The following is a 23,435-nucleotide window of genomic DNA, read 5'->3' on the forward strand; positions in this document are numbered from 1 at the left end:
GCACCTACTTGTTTAAAAGTTAATTAGTATGCTTCTACACTCAGTTGACGTATTTTCGTATCGAGCTTGCAATGATTGGTTAATTGTACACGAGAAAAAATAAAATGAAACCAAACGGTTTGCTATGCGTAGGAATGCATTTTTGTTTTTAATTTTCTAACATCAAGTACAATGATTCAATCGCAATCGTTTGACTAGCTTGGAAGCCTAAATAATCCAACTTGGCTTTCCATTATGTGTGCATGTATGGATCATTTCACGGAAACATACTATTTGATTGTTTCATCTCATGTAAAATGTTATTTGCGTTGTTGTTTATTGCTATTGGAGTGGTCAACTCTTGGGTGCTTCAATGATAAACCGGCCCAAAAGCCAAAAGTAATCGTCAGCTTCTTTGTGCCCCACATTACGTGCGGTAAAATTGTATAAATTTTATAAAAAAAAAAAAAAAAAAAAAAATCAAGTTGAACATTTCATTTTGCCAATCAAAACATTTCATTTTCGTGAAATGAACCATACGTACGTATATATACAAACATTAGTTATCGTATACAGCAGGTTTACACCCCAGTGACCCCGCTTGGTCGATGCATTCTTAAATTTTTTTTTATACACTAGCTGTCACGCTACGTGCACAAAAGAACACGATCATTTGCTCCGAAGGCACGACAAAGTTCAAAAAAAGAATGTACAAAAAATTTCTTGATTAATACAGAAATGTCTCAAAAATACAACTTATAAAAATATATTATAATAATGCATAAAGACCGAGAAATAAAATTAATTTTTTGTAACGTACATATCATAGGTGAAATAGGCTTTATAAGCTTTAGAATACTTCAAAGATCTCTTTTTTTTTTTTTTTAATCATTTTCTCAATTAAATCCAGAAAATGTATATTTACAAACAACCGTTAAAGGCAAATAGTTTTTAAATACATATTTAAAGTTTTTTTTTCATGTAGTCATGATACATTGTGCGCAAAAAATAAATCAAATACAAATAAAATTTTCCAATTAATTACATGATTCATCATTAAAACATACTGTAAGAAAAACTTATTCAAAATACGAAAATTGTAAAATTTCAACACTTTTATAAACAATTACCTTTCGATATATATATAATATGCTGCTTTGATCATTGTAATTTACAGTATACTTTTTGGAACGCAGTTTTACTTACTTGAGTGATTTTGATATATTTTTCGATTATTTTCCATAAAATTATGGTTAAATTCGAATAAGAATGTTATACTAATGAATTTTTTTAAACTTCAGTGATTGATAAACATCATCATTTTCTTCGCAAGTCAATCGCTTGGATAGGGGCATTAAAATCTAATCTATAATGTTTAGCTGTCTGTAAAAAAATTAATCGAATTTGAAAAACTAATTATATGTTTTAAAAAAAAATAAGGTTATCCATTTAAAAAACAAAACCATTCAACTTACCGTGTACAGCAAAGGATCGGCTGAGTGAGGATGGAAACCAGTCTCTCTACAATTAGCAATGTAATTTAAACCATAATCTGGAGTCAAATGGAAAAAACCAGTCCTAATAAAAAAAAAAAAAAAAAAAAAAAACAAACAAAATTAGTATTCCGAATTGAAAATTGTTAAAAAAATTTTACTTACTTGTCATATTTAGGCGCACAAACAATTGCAATGGCTTCAGCCATCATGAGTTGATATGAGCAGTGAGTATGAAGATCGACACTGGATAGAAAAGCTGTTTGTGTCGGATGTGTCTGAAATGTAAAACGTAAAACAGCATAAAAAAGAAACCTCTAAAATACTGTAGTTTTAATAACAATAAAAAATAATTACATGAATCCAGCCAAGAGTAATCAAATTGTGTTGATCTTGATAATCAAATATATCTTCTTCATTGGTTGTAATACAAGAGTCGGGAGATCCCGATTGCTTGGGTATTAATAAATGAGTCACAAATAATTTATTATGTTCTAATTTTCCTGCCAATATCCCACAGGTTTCAATGTTATGTAAAGTGTTACTGTAAGCCAATGTCAAAAAATTTTCCATTATTTTACTTGGTATAACAATTTCCCTTAACCGATCACAAGGTAACGATGATGGTTTGGTCGATCGATCAACCGTTGGTACTTTTCTGTAAAAATTACTGAATCGTATTTTTAAACACTTTCAAGCATTAAAATCATTGACTCACCTATCTCTAGACGATTGAGCTTGTTGTTCTTCGTAGTAAGGTGTTATACAAGCATTTGCAGGTAATAATAGCCTCTTTGATTTGTAATTGTCTTCTGATGTAGTTACAGCACCAGACATTATTCCGATTTGAGGCGTTTTTAATTCTGGGAAATATGGTTGCAGTTTTCTGTCCTCCTCTTCTTTCACCCTAAAATAATAGATCGAGTAAAAAAAATAAAATGTTGCTCTTTGAATAAATTAGTTGAGCTAAAGGCAATAAGAACCTTTGTCTTTCTTTCTGTTTCAACCTTTCAGCTTCTATCCTATCCAATTCTTCAATTTCTTTCTTACACTGAATATGCTCTATTTGAAATTGTTTCTTTACTTTCTCCTTGAGTAATTCAGTCTTTGGAAAGAGGTCTCTCAGCGTGTTCCTAATTTGCTCCCTATCATTTGGTGGAATTGTATTGTACTCTGGATGATTTTCTATCTTTTCCACAAAAATTCTAAAATTAATTGAATACTCACACAATTAAATTGCAATTAATGACAGAAGGAAAAAAAGGAATTAAAATATAACATGGGAATATTTACGTTATATATCTTATGTACAGAATAAATGCTTTCTCCAAATCTCCTTCTTTCAAGTAGACATCAGCTTGTCTGATCAATTCTTTTCCTGATCGTATGTATCTAAGTGATTTTTAAAGGGAAACAAGATTCATTGTAAGATTAAATTTAAAAAAATATAAAAAAAGTACACATTAATGTGTCAAATAGACAATCAAGTACTGATCAACCTCCATGATCAAACACAAACCTCGTGATGGAATTGTTGAGCTCGAAATGAAATTTTCTCGCGCTATCGAAGCATGTCTCCAGTCGCTTTTCCGGAGACATCAATCTCACGTCGTTCTGCCGTCTGCTTTCCATTTTTTCCCTGTCTTTTTCCATATATTTTCTATAGGAGACCGTAGGTTAGGATGGGGGTCCTATTGGAACTGATCGATCGGCGTTACGGCGAAACTGCGTCCTACTTAACGAACAATGAATAAAGACAGTGATCGGAGTGATCGGGCGTTGTTGTTATTACTTAAAAAACACATATATGCGAAAATCTGAAATCGATTTCCGACCGCGACGATTCAAGAAATACACGATCTGCGAATGCATTTTCACACATCACTGTGATTTCGTGATGTGAATAAAATGTATTGTACATGTGTCGTGTCTGTGTGTACATTTTGTTCGCTATATGTCTATACTTCACAATCAGCTGTAACGCAAACTTAGATTGCCGCATTGCACAAGGTGAAAAAAAAAATATACAAAATGCGCGAAGTAACGAAAATACAACGATATTTGTATTAAGTGCGCTAAAACAGTTTTAGAATAAGCAGTTTGAGTTTAAGTATAAATACAAAAATGAGCTTTGAAAATGTAGCTGCTAATGGTGAACCGGAGGAAAAAAAGAGGAAATTAGAGGAAACTGGTTCCCTTGGAGGTAAGAAATAACCAAAAGTAACACTATCGTTGCAATTGTTCTTTCAAATTATTTATATTATTTTCAGCTGTTTTAAGTAATTTGAAACAATCCGAATTTTATAATAAAAATGAAATAGCCGAGTTGAAAAAAGAATCTATCGAACTGTCAAAGGCCAAAAGCTCGTCTAAGGGAAGTCCGTTACTTATCAATCCAAAACAAGTAGGTCTCTTGAGTAAATTGTAAATACTTATTCTGGACCAATGTTAAAACTAATAAGTACCTACATCACCTATTTTTTGTGTGCTTTAGAGAGGCAATAAAGTGATTAAATACATCACTAGTGTACCATATGAGTATGTGGACATAGTACCGGATTACGTTCCAAGCAAAAGTTCCTGTATTTTATTTTTGTCTCTTCGTTATCATCAATTGAACCCTGATTACATACACGAAAGATTGAAAATTCTTGGCTCATCTTACACTCTTCGTGTACTTTTGGCGCAGGTATTTTTTAATAAAATCAAATATATCATAGTACTTGTGATTAATGATCTCCGTTTCTGTCACAAGGTTGATGTTCCAGAGCCACATCATTCGTTGAAAAACCTAACAAGAATTTGTCTTCTGGCTAATTTGACATTGATGCTGGCATGGAGTCCAGAGGAAGCAGGAAAAATTATTGAAATGTACAAAGTTTATGAAACAAAACCACCTGACATGATTATGGAGAAAAGTGACTCTGCACCTCTACAAAAAGTATGACCATACTTAGCTGTACAATGAGAGTTATACATTTATTTTTCATATTATCTAACATGACATTTTTTATTTTAGCTGAGCAATGCCTTAACATCTGTTCGATCTGTAAATAAAACTGATGCAACGAATTTTTTGACAACATTTAAAACACTCGAAGGAATAATTAATGCCCCAGTAGGATCATTAGCTTTGTGTCATGGAGTTGGTCACCATAAAGCACAAAGGCTATACAAAACGTTGCATGAACCATTTCTAAGAGAAAAAAATAATTAAGAAACTAACATTTTTTGTACGTTTGCATGTTATACATTTAAAATACTTATCGAATTGATTAAATATAAATAAAACCAATCCTCTTAGTAAAAAAAAACCTTGTACGGCAATCCTAACACTCTTGGCACTTGGTATCATTAATCAGTAAAAGTAGGTTTTTTTCTCTTTTTCAAAGTAGTCAAAACTCAAAATGAAGTGCTTGACGCATTGACGCTTGACGCGGCGTCAAAGTATATATTTTTGTTGTGACTTGTGACGCCTGTCGTCTGCATGAAAGTGCACACACATCAGCGCGGGAAATATTTTCATCCAAAGTCCAAACTCTCATTAAAGTCTTGAACAGCACAAATATTGAATAGTCAACTTTTTATCATTTCATTTCCATTAATTTTAATTTATCTTTTCTAATTCAATATGCCAAATAAAAGAGGAAAAAAAACAGTGTCCAAAAAAAAGACTGAAGGTAAAGAATTTTACTTTAACATCCACTTTCAACGTTTATAACCTGTACTTTAGTACATTTGTTTTCATTATTAATAATAACATTAATCTGTTTTCTTTTTTTTATACATCAAATGAAGACGTTTTAGTTAGGAGAAGTGCAAGGAAGAAGGCTGCAGTCAATTATAACTGTATGGATGCAGACGATTTTGAAAAATTATCTGTATGTGACGAAGAGGACTTTGAGTTACAATTCGATAAAAACGACGACTTCCAAGATGTTGAAAAACAACCTACTGGTTAGAAGCAATCACATAAATAACCTGCTGTACATAGAAGATGAATAATTATTTGAATATTTACAAATTTTAGCATTATTCGTGGAAGGTGAAGTTGAGGGTAAAAAAATTTGTCCAATACCCGACTATAGAGGTATTAACAAAAATTCAATGATTGAAGCTGCCAAGAAGCTTAGTGAACATGAGAACAAAGGAAAAAAAGTTTCAAAAGTTAAAGCTTCTAAAGTAAAAAAAAAGTTGACTGTCTCAGAAAAAGAGAAAAAAAATCCTGTCAACAAGGAAAATGAGCAAGTAATAGAAAATGTGAAGGAACAAATTGCACCAATTCGAATTACAAGAAGAACGGGAAAAGCTACTGAATATGTAGGATTTGAAGCTTGGTAGAGTGTAAGTTGTATTTTTTATTTTTGTCTATCACCATTACTTTTTGCAGCTTATGGATTCAGAAAATTACTTTGCCATTCAATCAGAAAAATCTGTCACATCAAACAATACCTTGAGTAAATTGAAAAAACAAGACGAAAAACAGTTACAAGATTTACTAAAAGTCAGTAATCATGTTCCAGAAGTTTATAAAAATATAATTAAAGCTAATTATGATTCATTGAAAATGGGTTACATTGAATGGATTCAAATCATGGAGTAAGATGTAAACAATAGTTTTAATTCTTTGTAGAAATGAAACATTTTTTAACTATAAGAAATTCGAATATTTTAGAGAGGGTTTTAACATATTATTGTACGGGTTTGGATCTAAAAGATCACTGATCAATGATTTTTTCAAAGAGATAATTCCTGATGAACCAACGTTAATAATCAATGGCTTTTTTCCGAATTTGACTATAAAAGAGGTAATTACTTTGTTTGACGAAGAAATGTGTTATTTACTTTAATAAAATAAAAACCAATTGAACTTTGTCATTCCAGATATTGGATGATATTATAGTAGAATTATTAGGATTAAACACAGCTCCTAGTCAAAACGAATGTTACGATATCATAAAAAGAACTATGAATAGTTATCCTAATGAACGCATATATTTATTGATACACAATATTGATGGAGAAATATTGCGTACACACAAAACTCAAGAAATGTTGTGTCGTTTGGCGAACATACCTAATGTTCATGTATTGGCCTCAATTGATCATATCAACGCTCCTTTAAGTAAATAATTAATTTATTAGTTACTTAAATGTTACGAAATTCCATGCCAACTATTTACGTAAATTTTTTGGATTTCAATGCAGTATGGGATAACGTGATGAGAGCCAAGTTTAATTTTTACTGGGTTGAAGCTAGAACATACTTACCATACGAAGCCGAAACATCCTATGAAAGCTCATTACTCACTCAGAAAAACAGTGGGCTTGCTCTGTTGTCAATGAAAAATATATTTGCTTCATTAACAACAAATGCCAAAAAAATATTTATGACCGTTATCAGGTACCAGTTGGAAAATAGTGGCCTCAATTACTCAGGTTAGTATTATTTTCATTGTTGGCTGAATTACATATGAAATATTTATTTGAATTTAATTGTTACAGGAATGACTTTTAAGGATCTGCTCACAGCAAGTAGAGAAAATTTTTCTGCATCATCAGATCAAGTATTGCGTGCTCAGTTAACTGAATTCGTTGATCACAAGCTTGTAAAATTTAAAAGAAATCTCGATGGAGCTGAGTGTTTGATTATTCCGTTAGATAATGCCATATTGAAACAATTGCAGGAACAATACAGTTTGATATAATAAACGCGTGTTGATATATATTAAAACTAAAAGCCATTAAAAACAACATATTTTTTTATTGTACAATTATAGTTGCAAGCAGCAATTACTTTGTTTTTATTAACATAAAAATAATGATAATAATCGATTGACAATTATTTCCTAAACTCTAGAGGGCATACATTTAAATAATTCATTTTGGATAAAAAAAAGGAAGAATCCAAATATTTTCTACTCCTATCACCTAATTTACCAGCAGCTGGCAACATGACTGAGAAGTTTTTTCATATGCCCGGATTTGACGTCACCGTTTATATTTATAAATTGAAAATAAGAATTGGACAACAGTATCAATAACAACAACGTATTAATTTTTTTTGTCGTACAATGAAGATAAATTTTGTTATTGGGTGATGCTGACGTAGATCAAAAAATAAATTTGTAAATTTGCGACTCGCGGCATTTTGGCACACTGCAAACTGAATCGACAGAGCAACATAATACACACACCAACACAATAATGTGCACATGAAAATTTTGCATAAAAGTATAGTCAGTATATATTCTGCAATGATTCTTCAATGACATATAATTATATTGCTTGTATTCGAAGTGAAAGTGCAAACAGCGAAATTTCGAATGCAGCGTACAGTGCGCGCTGTTGTTGCAAAACACGTGCAAATTATCAATTATAATTACAATTTTTGCGAAATAGTGCGTCCCAAACGACAACCGCATCTGGACACTTGGACAGTAAGGGCGCTATATACAGTGGCCACGGCTATATATAGCCTTATTGTTAAAGGAGTGACCATCATGTATATGTACATGTATATAAGTTATAGATGCAGATATAGTACCGACGGCTGATGATGTGTTTAAAAACGTGCCGGTTAATGTAGTGAATGTAGTGCACACACAGCTATTGAATTGTCCCCTTCCGCCTTCGTCCTGTTCGAAGAGGTATAATCGCCGTTGTCGTCGTCGACAACAGTTTGGTGATCATCAGCGCAAACGTTATTAACTCATCTATTTAAGTATACCTGTACAGTGACAAGTGTGTCTGTGTGTGTATTTTGTTTTACATCGCGACCTTGAACTCATCGTACCTGCCTTATAGCAAGGGTTGAGTCTCAAAAATATCCGAAAAAGTTAACAAATAAATAAGGTTAAGAAGTGAAGGAGTGAGAAAGACAGAGTGGAAGAGTATACAGATGAGGAGAGGACTCGAAAGATTTATCAGTTTATCGTCCACTTGTGAAGCCTCTCTGTGTTGCGGATAACGTCGAGCCTAACCTCATCCAAACTTTCCGAAGAAGTTGATGAGTTTCGCCTCCTCGCAGGCGTAGTTTCTCCTTGACTGCGACTCGCGAATCCGGCCAGGGCTGAAAGAACTTTTTTTTTTACCTTCCTTCACAAACACACCTTCGGTGCTGTTTCTGCAATACCTAAGCTATTCGGTAAGTTGTTAAATGTTAATTACGACGAATCCTGGTAGCCTTCACTGTTTTGTTTTTTTATTTCTTTTATCGGTTGATCATCCGTCATGACTTGTTTTTTGGCAAAGTTCGTTCGACTATAGCGTGTTATTTATCAGTTTTTTAGATGTGCATTTATAAATAAATGCAAAAAGTTTGTGAGTCGATATATATATATATATATATATATATATATATATAGTACGTCTATGCAGTTGTGTGTGTGCCATCAGGGAAATGAGAGAACGTGGGTTAAAATGTCCCCGATGGTTGGCTCGAACAAATTAGCGGTCATTCAGCTGCGCTGTTTTTTTTTTTTTTTTTTTTTTTATTTTCACGCTATCTTGCTTGCGATGCGAGATGTATAGGTGCCCTCCTGTATATACTTATCCAAGATCAGCCACACACATAATACTAGATATCAGGTTTTAATTAATTAGAAATTACGTGCTCTGTCGCGTATGCTTATATTACTCGACGAACCGAGTTCCATGTTTTTAAAAAATTTTATTTGTTTTTTTTTTTTTTTTTTTAATAATAAGTACTTGCTCGACTCTGTTAAATTAAGGTGAAAATTTCATTACGAAGCGTCGCGCGTTGTTTGGTTATGAATGTTTGTTGTTATTTTTAACATTTTTTTTTTGTTCCTTATTTTTTACAGTGGCATATCGCTGAGGAGATACGTATGGGAGAATAGTCCGGCAATGGATTCGTAGAGCATGCACTGACACTTCCTGCACTGGTGAGTACAATTTTTTTTTTTGTTTCTTTTTTTTTCTTGAACGCTCGTTTAGTAAGATGATTCGTCAATTGAGCATGGCAATTAAAACTAACTGAAAAAACCGAGACGAGGGTAAAAAAAAAAGCATAACGTGCCACAGGGGCGCTCGAGCGGCACCGACGAGATCGTCAGCTGTGCATGACAGTTTTCAAAGTCAAGTATTTCCACAAAGATTACGACATTCCCTCGACAATTGGACGTTTTCTTTGTTATTGCCTTTAAAATAATTCAAATAATATTTTTTTCATGTATGTTGAAGCTGATATACTTACTTGATGAATTTTTTTTCTCGGCCTTGGGTACATGAAAAATCAAAAATCGCGTTCAACCCACTGCTGGAAGTAAAAAAATCTCAGATCCTCTTTTTGTCATAACAATACTCGTACAATCTGAGACTTTCTTGCTAAAACTTTATAGTTCTACACTAAAATATGTAAATATTATTTTTATGTCTCTGAGCTCCCACCTCGAATAAATCAGTATATGTTTTTTTTTATTTTTTTTTTATTTTTTTTTTTAATGTGCTATTTCTTACGAACAGTAGCTCTAAAAATGTCTACATTATCCCGATATTCCGATTATAATAATGACATTAGAATCCACACGATAATCCATCGTCAGCCATTTGCTCTCGATTGGAGTTTATGATCCATCTTATTATAATATTACTTTGTCTCGATTAAATACATCACGTAAATAAATAAAAAAAACTGGGTTATTTTGAAACTCTACTCTTTAATGAAAAGATATACTTTTAATTCTTTCTCTCTGTCATAAATCAAAACAATTTCAATAGTCAAAGAAATTGAATTTGCATAAGTATTTTATACCATGAATTCTTGGTAAAAAATTTGATTTTCCACTCAATTTATTTCGTTTCAAAACAAGTGATTCTTTTGTCACTTGCGTTACCATATCACACCTACAACTGAAATCGTATTGTAGATACATTGCGTTCCGTGAAACGAGACACTGGTTGGCATTTCAGAGGCGCGATACGATAACTTGCTTACCACGCTCGCTCAGGCCTATTTACCAGCGGATACCTGAGACCGCTTTTATTCGCCTTTTTCTGGTATTTAGTACAAATGTTGTACTGCGTATTTTTTTTTTATTGATTAGAATTTGTATTGCCACACCCGATTATCTCGACACGTCGATTAATTAGTAAACCAGCCACAGAATACAAATGTTTTTTCTAATTAATTATAGATTAGTTGGCAAATTTTTTAATTGTAATGTAATGTATAAAACTGTATACTTGGTAACATTTATTTTGAGTACATCACACAGAAATTAAAACGTTCGCTCGTTTGATTACGAAACGTGTATTTGGAATTCTGGTTCGTTGATTAAAAGTCGTAAGGAAAAAGAAAAGAAAGAAAAAAAAACATTGACGGTTGAAATATTTTTCATCGGTCAAACGATTCCCGTACTCTTATCGTGATCTAGATTCCACCAATCATCGTTTTACGTTGGCGAATTTACGACCGCGCGATTAAAGGTCTGTTGAAAGTATGGAGACGTAAAAAAAATTAACGATCCTTGCATACCACTACTGAGCTCTGAAAACTGAAAATCTGCTCTTTTTTTTAAACATTTAACGTAAGTCTCTGGAAAAACACAACTTTTCATTACCATAGGTACGATATTCTCCAAGAAGTTGAATAAATGTTCCAGACCGAAAAAACAATGAAAAAGTATATTGTTAAAATCTATATTTTGTTAAGACCTGCACGTATGTATTTTATGTCCCATAAATTCGATCGAACCCATACCACATATATAAAGTAAACAAGAAGTAAGTCGAGCGATCCATCGATATACACGATTCTGTCGAGCTGGTAAGTCGAGCGCTAAAAATATTTATTTCGCCGAAGCGTACGATTCCGCGCGCCCCACACCAGCACGTCGTAAAATCTCAAATGGTCAAGTTGGAAATTTTTCGATCGCGACCTAATACGTACAATGGTTGGCTCTGCACCGCTATATATCGCGACCTTCTTCGCTTATCGGGCTTTAAATTACTTCTAAGCCATACGTGCTCGTTGTGTACGTCATAAAACATTACTATTGTGTGAGGTGACACAAAAAAGTTCCAATAACTTTTTTTTTACCGTACGAACGTGACAGAAATTTAAAAACATTTTTTTATTTTAAAGGTCATTTAAATATCAAATATGCACACCATGAATGAATCACATGAATGAAGGACTAAACGATGACGTCGATAAATTGGCGTTTCTATGTTACCCCGCGGCTGAAATTCATCGTCGAGCTTATGGTTGAAATTGAATCTGTCAGATGGCGCTCGCTACAAAAATCCCCAACGATTTATCACCCTGTAATTCAATTGCTTTAATCAAATGACATAAGTAAACAAAAAATGTTTTTTTTTTTTTTTTTTTTTTCTCTAATAATCAATCACTCTTGTTATACATTAAGCCTATCGCTTACCTAAAATAATTAAGCTTTGGATCATTTCAATGTGTGCGAACAAAGGAACTTTTGGGAAATAACGTCCTTTTTCGCAAAAACGCTTGAGCTAAAAAGTTTTTTTCCGCCCGAATCAGCGTCGGGAGAATCACACTGTACGTATACCTATACTTTACTTCTTGCACGGCCTACTTGTGCTGCTTTGGTTGTACTTGTATACGCACATAAAAAAACTTACCCGCAATATTTATATGCCGCAAGGGCACGAAATCGGCAACGTTTCTCCCGCGAGAGAAAGTCCTATCCGAGAGAGTCATTTTCACTGCGTAACAAACTCTCTTCGGGTACAGGTATATATTATATATATATATTGGTATGAGATACTTACTCGCGCCCGCGCCCACCTTTCCCTCCTCTCTCTCTCTCTCTCGGTAGCGCCAAAGATTTTCCCTTTTCTCTTTCGGCACTTCATTTTCAGCTGTTGCATGTACCTATATACATACCCGCTCCACGTTTCAAACATAATATAACATATACAAACACTCGTCCGTAAACTGCTCCGGCGCAAAATCTAATTCCCCCCTCTGGGCACGCGAGAGAGCAAAGTGAAAGCAGTCGCGGCAGTACACCGCGTTCGCCCTTTGGCGAAATTTGCCCGTCGAATGTACAAGTAACTTATATCGGTTCAAAGGATGCCGAGCTCTTTCGCGTTTTCTCTTCTCCTCGTGTCGACGTACCGAGCAAATCCGAAGCTCAAAGCTATATATATATGTACAACAGCCCAGTCGACAATTTTTTCATCGACACGCACGCCTTTTCTCTCCTGCTCTTTTTACATCTGACACTCGATGCTACTCGTGTGCAGGGTAATACTTATGATCAAGGATGGCCCGTGTCTTCTTCTTCTTCTTTACTCTTTCCACGGCCCCTCGTTTAATTAAACGTAATGCGACCTCCTCGTCACCGGGGGCCGATCAATCAATCGGATGGCTTGGGGCAGTCCCCCCCGCTTTGAATAATGTCCGATCTTGTCAATGATCTCGTTACGTAAAATAAAAAGTGTTTACCCACACCTGCGAAACTAATATGGAGTACTCGTGCGTGGGAATTGCAAATTTTTGCGGATTCCGGTTATTCATATCCGAGTAGCAACATGTAAAACACACACGCACTTTGGAAAAAATGTTGAAGTTTATCTATCAGATTAATAAAATACGCCCACGCACCGTGTTGATTAACCAATCTCGCGATAGCAGTCCCCGATCGTATCATTTCTGTAGTTGTATATACATACGACTTTCCGTACGTATATAATTGTGACCCGATCGAGCGAAGGTTTATCAGACGGCACAATAACTACGTAAGCCCATCTGCACAGGCTCTATATTAATTATTGCGATGAACGCAACTATATACTGCTGTCGCTGTAACATCATGCTGCTGAAGCAATACTTACCTATTATACACACAATCAATGCTCGAGTTTGCGAGTGATAAATCCGGGCTGAAATTTTCTGTCGATAATCCCCCAAAGAGTATAGTAGGTGTGCCTATACCCAATGAAAGTTAAAAACAAACCCCCAAACCTCCACGGTTCGTGAATCCGAGATAGTTAATGTTGCTTGAAAAATCATAAGGAAACAAAAAAAAACACGTGTAATTAGCGCGATGCCTCTGACACATTGCGTACGCCACATGTATGTGTAGGTACATCGAAAATTTCGGAGAAAAGAAGAAGAAAAAAAAAAGAGCCAACGGAAGAAGAAGCCGGCGCAGGAAATTAAGTACGCGGCGTAATCGGGGTCGCTTCAATCTCGTTCTGCCTTATGTATGTATATACGTACGTACATATCATGTTTATGAAACACGAAACGCAGAAGCAAAAAAAAAAATTGTTTTCGTTCGTCCCCCTCCCCCCTCCCTTCCATCGTATGAAAACAGCGCAACTTTTTTTTTTATCCTTACGTGTGAGCATACGTTCGGTGCATCCGGCATGTAGGACAATACGACCGTGTTACTTTGGCAATCAAGTCAAGGGAGAACAGACCATGAGTGCTGTTCTCTCTCTTTTTCTCGCGTCAGCAAAGTTATTGTACACCTATATATACTTATTATAAGGTATAGAGTACAGTAGCTCTGCTCGGTGTCCTTGACTGGTGCTGCTCGTATATATATACCGCTACCGCCGCGGCAATGTCGATTTTTTTTTTCTCCTCTTCTTTTTCCTACACAAGTGCTCTTGCCATGTTCACCGGCTGCGTGCAACTAATTCCCATTCATCGATTCGGGTCATTACCAATCCGCCAGGGCCTCTCCCTGCCGATCTCGTTCGCACTTTGGCCGCATCCTATATACATACACAAATACATAATATGCCCGAGCGGGTACAGAAATAGTACCACCACTAGCCCTTTTGGACGTCTGTGGTGGTAATTGAGAGGCCTCTCTCCTCGGGTCAGAAACAAAGGAAGGAAGGATAATCAGGCCTCGGTCATTCGAGAGCCAAGACCTTTGTATCGACACATCGGAGGTCGTAATATATAGTATAGGGGAAAAGAGGGAACCGTCGATCAAAAAAAAAACAAAACAAAAAAAACAAATGCCACATACTTAGAAGAGCGGAACTCTAATCCACGGATTACGCGGTGGTGTCTCTTGATTCTCGCGTAGCCGTGTCGTCTTCTCGTATACCTACCACCTCTGAGTGTTACGTATGTATATACTGAGCGTTACGTATATATAGTTACCCGAGGAAGGAAGGCTCGCGATGATAACGTGGGTGTGCGTAGGTTAACACGCTTAAACCTTTTATCTCGCGTTACCGCTCTTCCTCCTCTTTCCTCTGAAAAAGTGAACGGTTGATGGCCGGATGATTGGGAGAGAGAGAGAGAGAGAGAGAGAGAGAGAGAGAGAGAGAGAGAGAGAGAGAGAGAAGAAAGGAGTCCCATAAACGATTTCTCTTCTTTTTATCCGTCCTCCGTCTCGAAATTATGGTAGTGCATATATACATATTATACATAACTTTAATACAATTGTATTATACCACTCACGCACGATATCTCTCTATGTATACAAATAATATCTGCTTGGGATTTGCATATACGGACGCGACTCATAATTTCCGCCTTTGCCCAATGGAGGTCGGGGCGCAACTTTACGTGCGTATAGGTATATATATATGTATGCGCGAGCGTACACCCACACCAGCCGCCTGAGCCGCCGTTGCACGCGGGTTAGTTGCGTTCTTCACCTCCGATCTGTATGTATATGTATGTATATGTATGTAATGTATGGTCGTGCACGATATGGCTCTCGATTAAGGTGCGATTTGTGTGCAGGAGCGCGTGTATCAAACGGAGGACGGATCAATCAAACGAGCGAATAAACCAACAATGACGCTCGTACGCGCGTGCGTGTGTCTGTTTATATTAGTATATGTATATAGAGTAGGTGTGGCGAGGGAGGTGCAGGGTTATTTGGTGCGGCGGTACGAGGACGCGTACGATAATGCAAGTTGCGCGTAATGAGGGGCACCGATACCCCGGGATGGAAAAAAGAGTTATGAAAATGGATGAGAATTTCATATGCTCGCAGCAAAAAAAAAAAAAAAAGCGGTTTGAACGACTGACCGGTGCTTGGTTTCCGGGCCACCCTCCCATATATGGCTATATAGTGGGTTTATGTGACATGTCTGTATGTATAATCATCATCATCCGTTGTACTTATTGAGCAACGAAAACCACCTCTCTCTCTCGTTTTTTTCGATTCGCTTTAGTTACGGTCATGCACTGACTGAAGAATCAAAGTATCCTCAACGAGTAGGATTTGATCAGATGAAATGTAAGATACTGCAGAAAGAAAGTAGCAACAATCGCATCTCGATGTGCAACCAACTAATCGTATGTGGCATCGCCCTTTCATCCATCCTCTCATTAAAAGGATTGGTTCGCTACAACAGCTCAAATTCATCCGCGCAAAAACGAGCCCATTTATACATATACATACATAAATCCACACTTATGGGTACGTACATGTAGATACCCTCGTAGATACCACTCACAGAGGCACGCATGCATACATACATATATGTACGAATAGAGCTACTTTCAGGGAGGGGGGCGCGGGGGTGAATGGACCAAAACGCATTTGGCGAATGGGAGAGGGATCGGTATAAGCGGAAAAGCGATTATACACGGCGCGCAAGCAAATCGCGATTTTGCTTCCCTTGTCAAATAAAAGCCCCGAGGGCATCCGCGTGTTGTATGGGCTTGTACACTGAATTTACTGTGTATACAGTGGATTGATGTCGAAAGGGTCCAAGGCTTCAGCTGCAGAAAATACTCACAACTCATAAGTACAGATAGAGAGAGAGAGAGAGAGAGAGGCGTCATATATATATATATATATATATATATATATATATAACATGGCACGCATTGCGTGAACCATACGGTGCATGGGTATACTACAAAATATCCCACAGCATCGGGAGCAGCAACTCTTTCTCCTTCGGCATTGATAATATTATATACATGTGTGCGTGTGTGTGTGTGTTTGCACCAAGGAGCTCTTCCTCCATGAGTTATTTATGCGCTCCCCAAAGAGAGGAGGAGGAGGAGGAAGAAACGAGGACCATAATATTATACCCTCACTGCTCCCTCTCTCTTCTTCTCTTCGCTGCTGCGGCCTGCATTCCATTTGGACGACTCTGACTATATGACTTCCCTTTTCTCTGCTCACTTTTCATACATATAAATATATACCTATTGAGCATACACATTTACATGCGCACATTATATTTTTTACGCGTACACCCATCCACAATTATTAATATGCAATCTCAGATGCAATGCAATGCAGATCTCATTTGTATACGCGTGCAACGTGAATCATTATAATTTTTACTCTGGAATTCGTTGTTGTAACGCGTATGCTCAATTACGCGAATGCTTTTTTTTTTTTTTTTTTTTTTTTCTAATCATGATTTTTTTTTCAATTCACGCGAAAGAGAAGGAAACAACCGAGACGATGAAGCGCGCCGTTTTTGCGTTCGGCGTGGGGCAAAAGTCGAGGTGAAATTTTCATTTGTCACGGTGCAGCCGCGCGAAACGCCCGAGATTAAACGCTCTCTCTCTGTTCCTCTCGTGCAGTATACGAAACTCTCGACCCAAGCCGGAGGGAGCACATTAGAGAGAGGCACACAATGGCGAGGAGCTACTTTTAATTTGGCACGTGTTTCCTCCTTTAGCGTCACGTCGCAAATCCCATCAGCTCTGCGGTAGGTATATATAGTATTATATGTTTGCTTGTAATTACTCGGTTGAATGCCATCGGCTGTTATTGTTTTCGCAGTCTGAGAGTTGGTTGTGTGCGCGTGTGTTTTTTTAACGAGAAGGGCCCGAAAGGAAAGAGAGGCGCGGGGGAAAGTTGCAAGTTATGTATATACATGCATCGTAATGTATAAGCGAGCGAAAGCCGAAAAGCCGGCTTTGGTGCATAAGGTATATATGTGTGTACGGAGGGAAATCAGAGCGACTCGGGAGAGTTGCTGCAGAGAAATCTGCGTACCTATATGGTTATACATATGTACCCTAAAGTACGTTCATAAAACCCGCGCGACGCGACTTCCTCGTAAGGTTACCTATATTTTAGGTACACGCATACCCTTTCTTAAACTGCAGGATACTCGCTGTCAACGCTATACTCCACTATACGTTGCAGCTGCTCGGTTGTTGTCGTAGCACCCTTTTCCCTCCCCAGCGACTCGTCAGTATCCTCTAGTTTTCCCTATGTACCTCTCGAATGTGTGGGTACCGTGAATGTGGAAGGGCTACGCGGAGCACATGTCCAAAATGAATTGGAAATGTTGGTTGGCTATACGTACGGACTATTAAGGTCGTCTTGGGATAATTTATACCAAAGGGTTCGTGCGAAGCAATCCAGGAAATACACCGTATATATATACATTTTTGCCCCAATAAAACTCTTAATTGCCGCCGCCCGGACGTGTATATGGCTAATTCGAGATTTGAACCATGCTTATATATAGGTACATATATGCCTATAACTGATGGGACACGGATGCGTTGAGTTGGTCCTGAGAACACGTTGTTGAATGATGGATTTACGTGTTGGACTCGGGTGGATTGATAACAAAGTCAAGTGTGAAGTTGAGCTGTGAATCCGTCTCTGTAAAAAAAAATGAAACATGAATTATAATCATTATTAATCGGTAACTAAATCAAATTGCAGTCATTTGGCACGTGTGTATACTTAGCTGTATCTTGCTTTACTCCTCGAGGCAAATAATAATACGTAACATATTTTCATGGTGATCCCAAAGGATTTTACCTCGGTGGTTATTTAATTTTTCGGTCCAGTTGACAAATTACATGTAGGTACAGTAGCTACGAGATGATAAATGCAAATCAATTATTGTTCAAAGGACGAAGAGTACAAATCGGTATTACGAGTATCGATGAATCTGAATCAGCGTTTTGTTATTCTTCCAACTACTATACGCGACGGGTTGTTTCACTGATCAAAACCAATCATGCGAAAACCATATAGTAGAAAATATAAATAGGTCCTCGTGAGGGGGTGCCTCGATCTAACGGCATATACTTTTTCCCCTGTAGTCAACTGCAGTCAAGGAGCGAAATTTTTTTTTTTTTTTTTTCTTCGATAACCCCGAGCTAAGCTCCGAAAAGAGAAAGAGAGCAAAAACTAGTTTGCGCCCATGGATATCGTCGTCTCTCGCCTTTTTCGATTGGTACATACGAGTGGGTATACTATTTATACATGCACTCACATGGACAGAACAGTGCCGCGAGCTCCGTTGGGCTATAATAATACGTGGGCACAGCGTGTCCTCGATAACAACAGTTATGAAACGCCGACTGGGCGATAGTGAAAGTGGCGCGGGCAATGCAATTACATACATGCATATGATACATGTATGTGCACGTGCAGCGCAAGCTCGCGCGTTTCGCAATATTTGCGTGTGTGTACAGTTATTGCAAACATATTTCACGCACATATAGGTATATAAGTTCTCTCTCTCTCTCTCTCTCTCTCTCTCTTAAGGACTCTTGGTGCATGTCCCAGTTGTTGATATGTATAGGTAATGATGGGGTCGATCTTCGTATCTCCCGCATCATCGTGGAAAAAATTGATTTAAAACCCTCGAGAGGGAGAATTTAAAAAAAAAAAAAAAAAAAGCAAAATCACTGAGAGTTTATATACGTGCACGGTAGCGCGGGGTGAATGCGTTGTGTTTTCAGACGAAAGAATAATTTGATCGAGTGGAAAATCGAGTGTACTGTTAAATCATTGGTGCCACGCGTGCATGATAGCTTTTTTCCCCTATAGTGAGCTCGATAACTTGCATTCATTTTTTTTTTCTCTCTCTCTTTCATTTTCAATTATCTTGTAACGTAGGTATACGTACATCGTGTAATAATCTCGGTAATTCCATCAACGATTCGTTGTGATCGTGTGCATCGCTTAACGCATCGTACACGCGGTGTTGAGCAAACTTTTGACGCGTTAAATACAGGGTATAATATGTACAATATTCCACATGGGCAAGCAAATTGCTCGAAAATGCCAGATTGACAAAAGTATATGCGATTATTCGGATGGGCAAAAAGCCTTCGCGATTACGTGTATACATCACTACTTTGAGCTAAGTAACATCAGTGTAGGGTGTTATTTTGCATTTCTCCCATATGAATTTTGAGACATTGTATGAGCTAAATACCTAAAAATACGTCATCGGGTAAACTATCGCCGGGGCCAATATTTCAATCAACGGCAGAATTGATAAATGTACCGTAAGTAAGAGCTATATATAATTAATGTTTTCTTTGGAACACTTGACTAAAAGTAACAAGCGATAAATGCCAAACGTGAGCGAAAGAAACAAATCCGTGGTGGCGTTCCAGATTCCGCGCGAGCGAGTTGGTCGGGAGGGGGTCGCGAAGGAATAAGGCCAACACCGAGCAATAACCGAACGAGTAAATAATAAAACGTGCACGCGCGCACCCGAGCTACCTCGCGGTATGTATACACGTCGTTCCTATAATGTGTCGCAAGCGGTAATACATCATTATTCATATATTTATGTGCACGATACATCATCACAGCGCCTCGGCCCTTTTACCCTTTTATCTCGGTCCTCCTCTCCCCGAGAGAGCACCGCTGCGTATAAAATGAATAAAACAGCGGCGCCTGGGTGCGGGAGCCACGAGGCTTACGGAATACCAAGTCCGTGTTGTATACGCTCAACAACCAGCGTGAGTATAACAAACGAGCCCAAGAGGGTAGAGAAGCCATTTTTCGATCTTTGACAATGAAAGATGCGCACCAGGGTATACATTGGATGGTGGCCCATGCGATACAGTTTTGCAAGGTATATCAGCAACATGTAATTATAATGACTTGATACATGTATACATGATGTATGGAAAAGCAAAAGGAGTATCAACCGCCTAAATTTTTTTCAGAGTCATAAGTAGATTATGTCATCGGTTTTTGGCACTCGATATCCCAGCTGACCCATGAAAATAACACAATACGAACACGACTTCCAACCGCTGGTACCATAAGTAGGCAAGTGTTGCCCCCCCCCCCCCCATTATTAACAAAAATGCATTTATATACACCTACACGTCTCGATAAGAGCTGCGTGTTATCGTATATTCTAGATGAACGCTCGAAGTTCACTCGGCTCTACGAGTGCGTTCACTAGAAAATCCCAGTGAACGTAAGTAGTTCCTTCCCCCGAATTTTCGATGAACGCTCGAAGTTCACTCGGCTAAGCGAGTGATGTCACGCCACCACGCGAGTGAAGGCCGAACGTACACCATGTTTGTAAAGGGAAAGAATCTTTGTGTGATATAGGAGGACGAGGTGGGAAACAAGAAGAAGAAGAAGAAGAAAATAGGTGGTGGAGGCACTCAACCTAGAAACGCACTTGGCCACGTGGAAAACGCGAACTGCATACGTTTTATTTTTGGAGTTGTTAATAACCGCCAAGGTAACAGCACGCCCCTGTTATACGTCGTTTTTCACGTAGACGCGCGTGAATATGTGTGTGCGTGTGTGTGTGTTTATTGATTCCCGCGGCAAAGTCAACAGCAGCGAGACTTTTCGTATACAGGTATACACAATTTTTTTTTTTTTTTTTTTTCCATCGGTGCACCGAAAATCGACGATAACAACACTGTCGTCAAACGTACTTGAGTGCACGAGTGCGACTGCAACAAACGGATAGCGTATATTATAAGGTAATCGTGGCGCGAATGAAACTTGGAAACTGCGTATACACAAGAACGAAATTATGGTACAGGTATACGTATAATATAATGTGCAGGCATAAGTGTGTACCTATATGCATAAGTATTATATACAATATTGTATATTAGCACTCGTAGAGAGACCGGCGCGTGCAATAATAGATTCGTTCACCTTACAATCCAGGGACGGTCGGGGACGGTGTGAGCGAGTCGGAGACGAAAGTGAACAAGTGCTCTTCTCCGATCGTCCCTGATCGTCCCTGACCGTACGCGATGCGCAGTTGTACACGTTAGGTTAGATTAATGCTGTATGTAAACAATAGTTTGTAAATAAAGAAGTGCAAATACAAACAAGTTTGTTTACTTTTTGCATTAATCTAACCTAACGTGTACAACTGCGCATCGCGTACGGTCAGGGACGATCAGGGACGATCGGAGAAGAGCACTTGTTCACTTTCGTCTCCGACTCGCTCACACCGTCCCCGACCGTCCCTGGATTGTAAGGTGAACGAATCTATTGAAACGAAGTCGTCGCTGCAGCCTCGCGGTTTTTGCGCAGGTGTGCATTTGCACACGTACACCTATATACACGTGTGGATATAATGGCATTGCACGCGCGCTTGTGGGTGAGCGCGCGAGACGAGGGGAGGGGGACGGTGCAATGTGTCGCCCGCGGATGTGCCGGTGTGGCAGCAGCTCGTTTATCCGACAGCTATAGCAGGCAATTACTTCTAGTTTAAGTGCCACGTGCGGGAGACGGGCCGCGGTGGTACACAGTGCGCGCGTGGAGGTGGCAGAGGGGGGGAGGGGAAAACGGAAAAACGCGCGCGGTTGGAGATTATAAGGTCGGGACGAGGTGACTTGCCGATATTTGTGTCGCGCGAAGCTCACAGCTCGCGTTCGCGCACGCAAGATGCGACGTGAGAGAATAGAACAAAAACAACAACAACAACAACAACAAATTCGCAAACTCACTCGCCTCGATTTCGATCTTGAGGAATAAGTACATTATCATCTCGAGAAATCGCGTCCTGTAAAGTCGTTGAATCAGCTAAGGAGACGTTTATTGAAATTTATTTTGATTTTACGTATATGTTTTTTTTTTTTTTTTTTTTTTTTTTTTTATCATACTGGTAACTGTGATCGAGGAAACCGAAAAAACTCCCATCGACATCGGCCATCGGAAAATGTCTGCCGATATTTGACCAACCTCCTCTTCCGAGTCAGACCTGTGCGCAAAAACGACGAAAGGAAAAAGGGTTTATACATATATATTGCACGTGGAACATACCAGGAAGATTATACAGGCTTTTTTTTATAAAAACCAAAGAGCAATGGGTGTATTATCAATTGGATGCACAAGTAGATTCACCCACACGCGAGAGCGTGTGTATATATTCATGCGTCTCTCTCGAGGCTGTAAATGCAATTTTATACATCCAACCGCACGTGTCAGGGTTGAAGCAACGAGTACACGCGCACATGGGTCTGCGTACATGGGTGTGGAATGTATATATATATATTTTGAAGTGTCGCCGCGACGGACGTGTATATACGTGTACACGCGCTGTTGATGATTATACAAGTGTACGCCGACTGCGCTTAATTTTTCCCTCCCCCGCGCCCCCCGAGTTGTAGCCAAAAATGTTTTAAGATCCGCTCGAATTATTTTTACCAACCAACGGCCCAACAAATGACTTTTTACCGCGTAAACGCGTGGCCTGTCACCCCATTGTTTTTCTATACTCTTATACAAAGCAGACGGATAGCGAGGAATTTTCCATGATCAGATAGTGTCCCGTGGAAAAAAAAAAAAAAAAAAAAACAGCTCCCCCTTTATCTCATCCGATCCGTCTCCTTTGGCGTAGATCCTCCCCCGCAAACCTGCTCCGACCAAATCGTTGGCGTACAAAGTTAAGGCACTCCTTGTGGTGTGTGATGATAGTTGTTGACATATGAATATAATATCGTTACACCGTGGTATACATGTGTATACCCTGTAGCTCGATACGGTTGTTGATGCGTGCCTCTTTTAAATTTTCCTTGGGGCCAACAACTGTTTACCCATTAACTTCTGGATTATTGGATTTAACAGTACGTATATGGGGAACTGTACGGGGTGAAGGGGTGCAATCGATACACAACCTTGGCAAGAACTACCGATAACTCGACCCACAATGTAAAATTACCTTTATTTATGATATTATATATACCTATACATAACAGAAGAAATAACTTATGCATATCCACACGTGTAGTGTCCTATATATAAACACAATATG

General features: G+C 38.2%; 4 protein-coding genes across 6 annotated transcripts in view; 3 read left to right on the forward strand and 1 right to left on the reverse strand.

Annotated features, from left to right (window-relative positions):
• Positions 1-709: 709 nt before the first annotated feature.
• Positions 710-3,381, reverse strand: LOC106636027 (STAM-binding protein-like A). Of its 2 annotated transcripts, none has more exons than XM_023390643.2 (8): positions 2,992-3,381; positions 2,766-2,864; positions 2,456-2,677; positions 2,191-2,379; positions 1,830-2,130; positions 1,638-1,750; positions 1,451-1,557; positions 710-1,391 (listed from the first exon to the last, which is right to left on the reverse strand). In XM_023390643.2, the coding sequence occupies exons 1-8, from the start codon at positions 3,123-3,125 to the stop codon at positions 1,297-1,299; spliced, it is 1,260 nt and encodes a 419-aa protein (XP_023246411.2). In that variant the 5' UTR covers positions 3,126-3,381; the 3' UTR covers positions 710-1,296. The 2 variants fall into 2 exon arrangements, with proteins under 2 accessions (XP_023246411.2, XP_089445766.1); XM_089589640.1 differs by having other exon boundaries at positions 710-1,362; positions 1,455-1,557; positions 2,992-3,379.
• Positions 3,059-4,780, forward strand: Ercc1 (DNA excision repair protein Ercc1). Its single transcript, XM_014348275.2, has 5 exons — positions 3,059-3,675; positions 3,743-3,876; positions 3,967-4,161; positions 4,228-4,413; positions 4,492-4,780. The coding sequence occupies exons 1-5, from the start codon at positions 3,597-3,599 to the stop codon at positions 4,687-4,689; spliced, it is 792 nt and encodes a 263-aa protein (XP_014203761.2). The 5' UTR covers positions 3,059-3,596; the 3' UTR covers positions 4,690-4,780.
• A 174-nt stretch (positions 4,781-4,954) lies between these two features.
• Positions 4,955-7,221, forward strand: Orc2 (origin recognition complex subunit 2). The gene is made up of 8 exons (XM_014348276.2): positions 4,955-5,152; positions 5,271-5,429; positions 5,503-5,792; positions 5,863-6,071; positions 6,148-6,280; positions 6,357-6,597; positions 6,681-6,911; positions 6,978-7,221. Exons 1-8 carry the CDS (start codon positions 5,104-5,106, stop codon positions 7,178-7,180), a joined length of 1,515 nt encoding a protein of 504 aa, XP_014203762.2. The 5' UTR covers positions 4,955-5,103; the 3' UTR covers positions 7,181-7,221.
• Positions 7,222-7,728: 507 nt separating this feature from the next.
• rdx (BTB/POZ and MATH domain-containing protein rdx) overlaps positions 7,729-23,435 on the forward strand; it is a 96,718-nt gene continuing 81,011 nt past the window's right edge. Inside the window, exons 1-2 of one of the 2 annotated variants that reach the window (XM_014348352.2) lie at positions 7,729-8,619; positions 9,299-9,379. The gene's annotated coding sequence lies outside the window, so the exon portion shown is untranslated. The remainder of the gene's footprint in view (positions 8,620-9,298; positions 9,380-23,435) is intronic. The other variant, XM_089589793.1, reaches the window with a different exon arrangement.

This window comes from Copidosoma floridanum, unplaced genomic scaffold (genome assembly GCF_036245765.1).
Source record: "Copidosoma floridanum isolate Cflo_tuat_1 unplaced genomic scaffold, Cflo_Japanese_pri ptg000009l, whole genome shotgun sequence".
Taxonomy (NCBI): Eukaryota; Metazoa; Arthropoda; class Insecta; order Hymenoptera; family Encyrtidae; genus Copidosoma; species Copidosoma floridanum.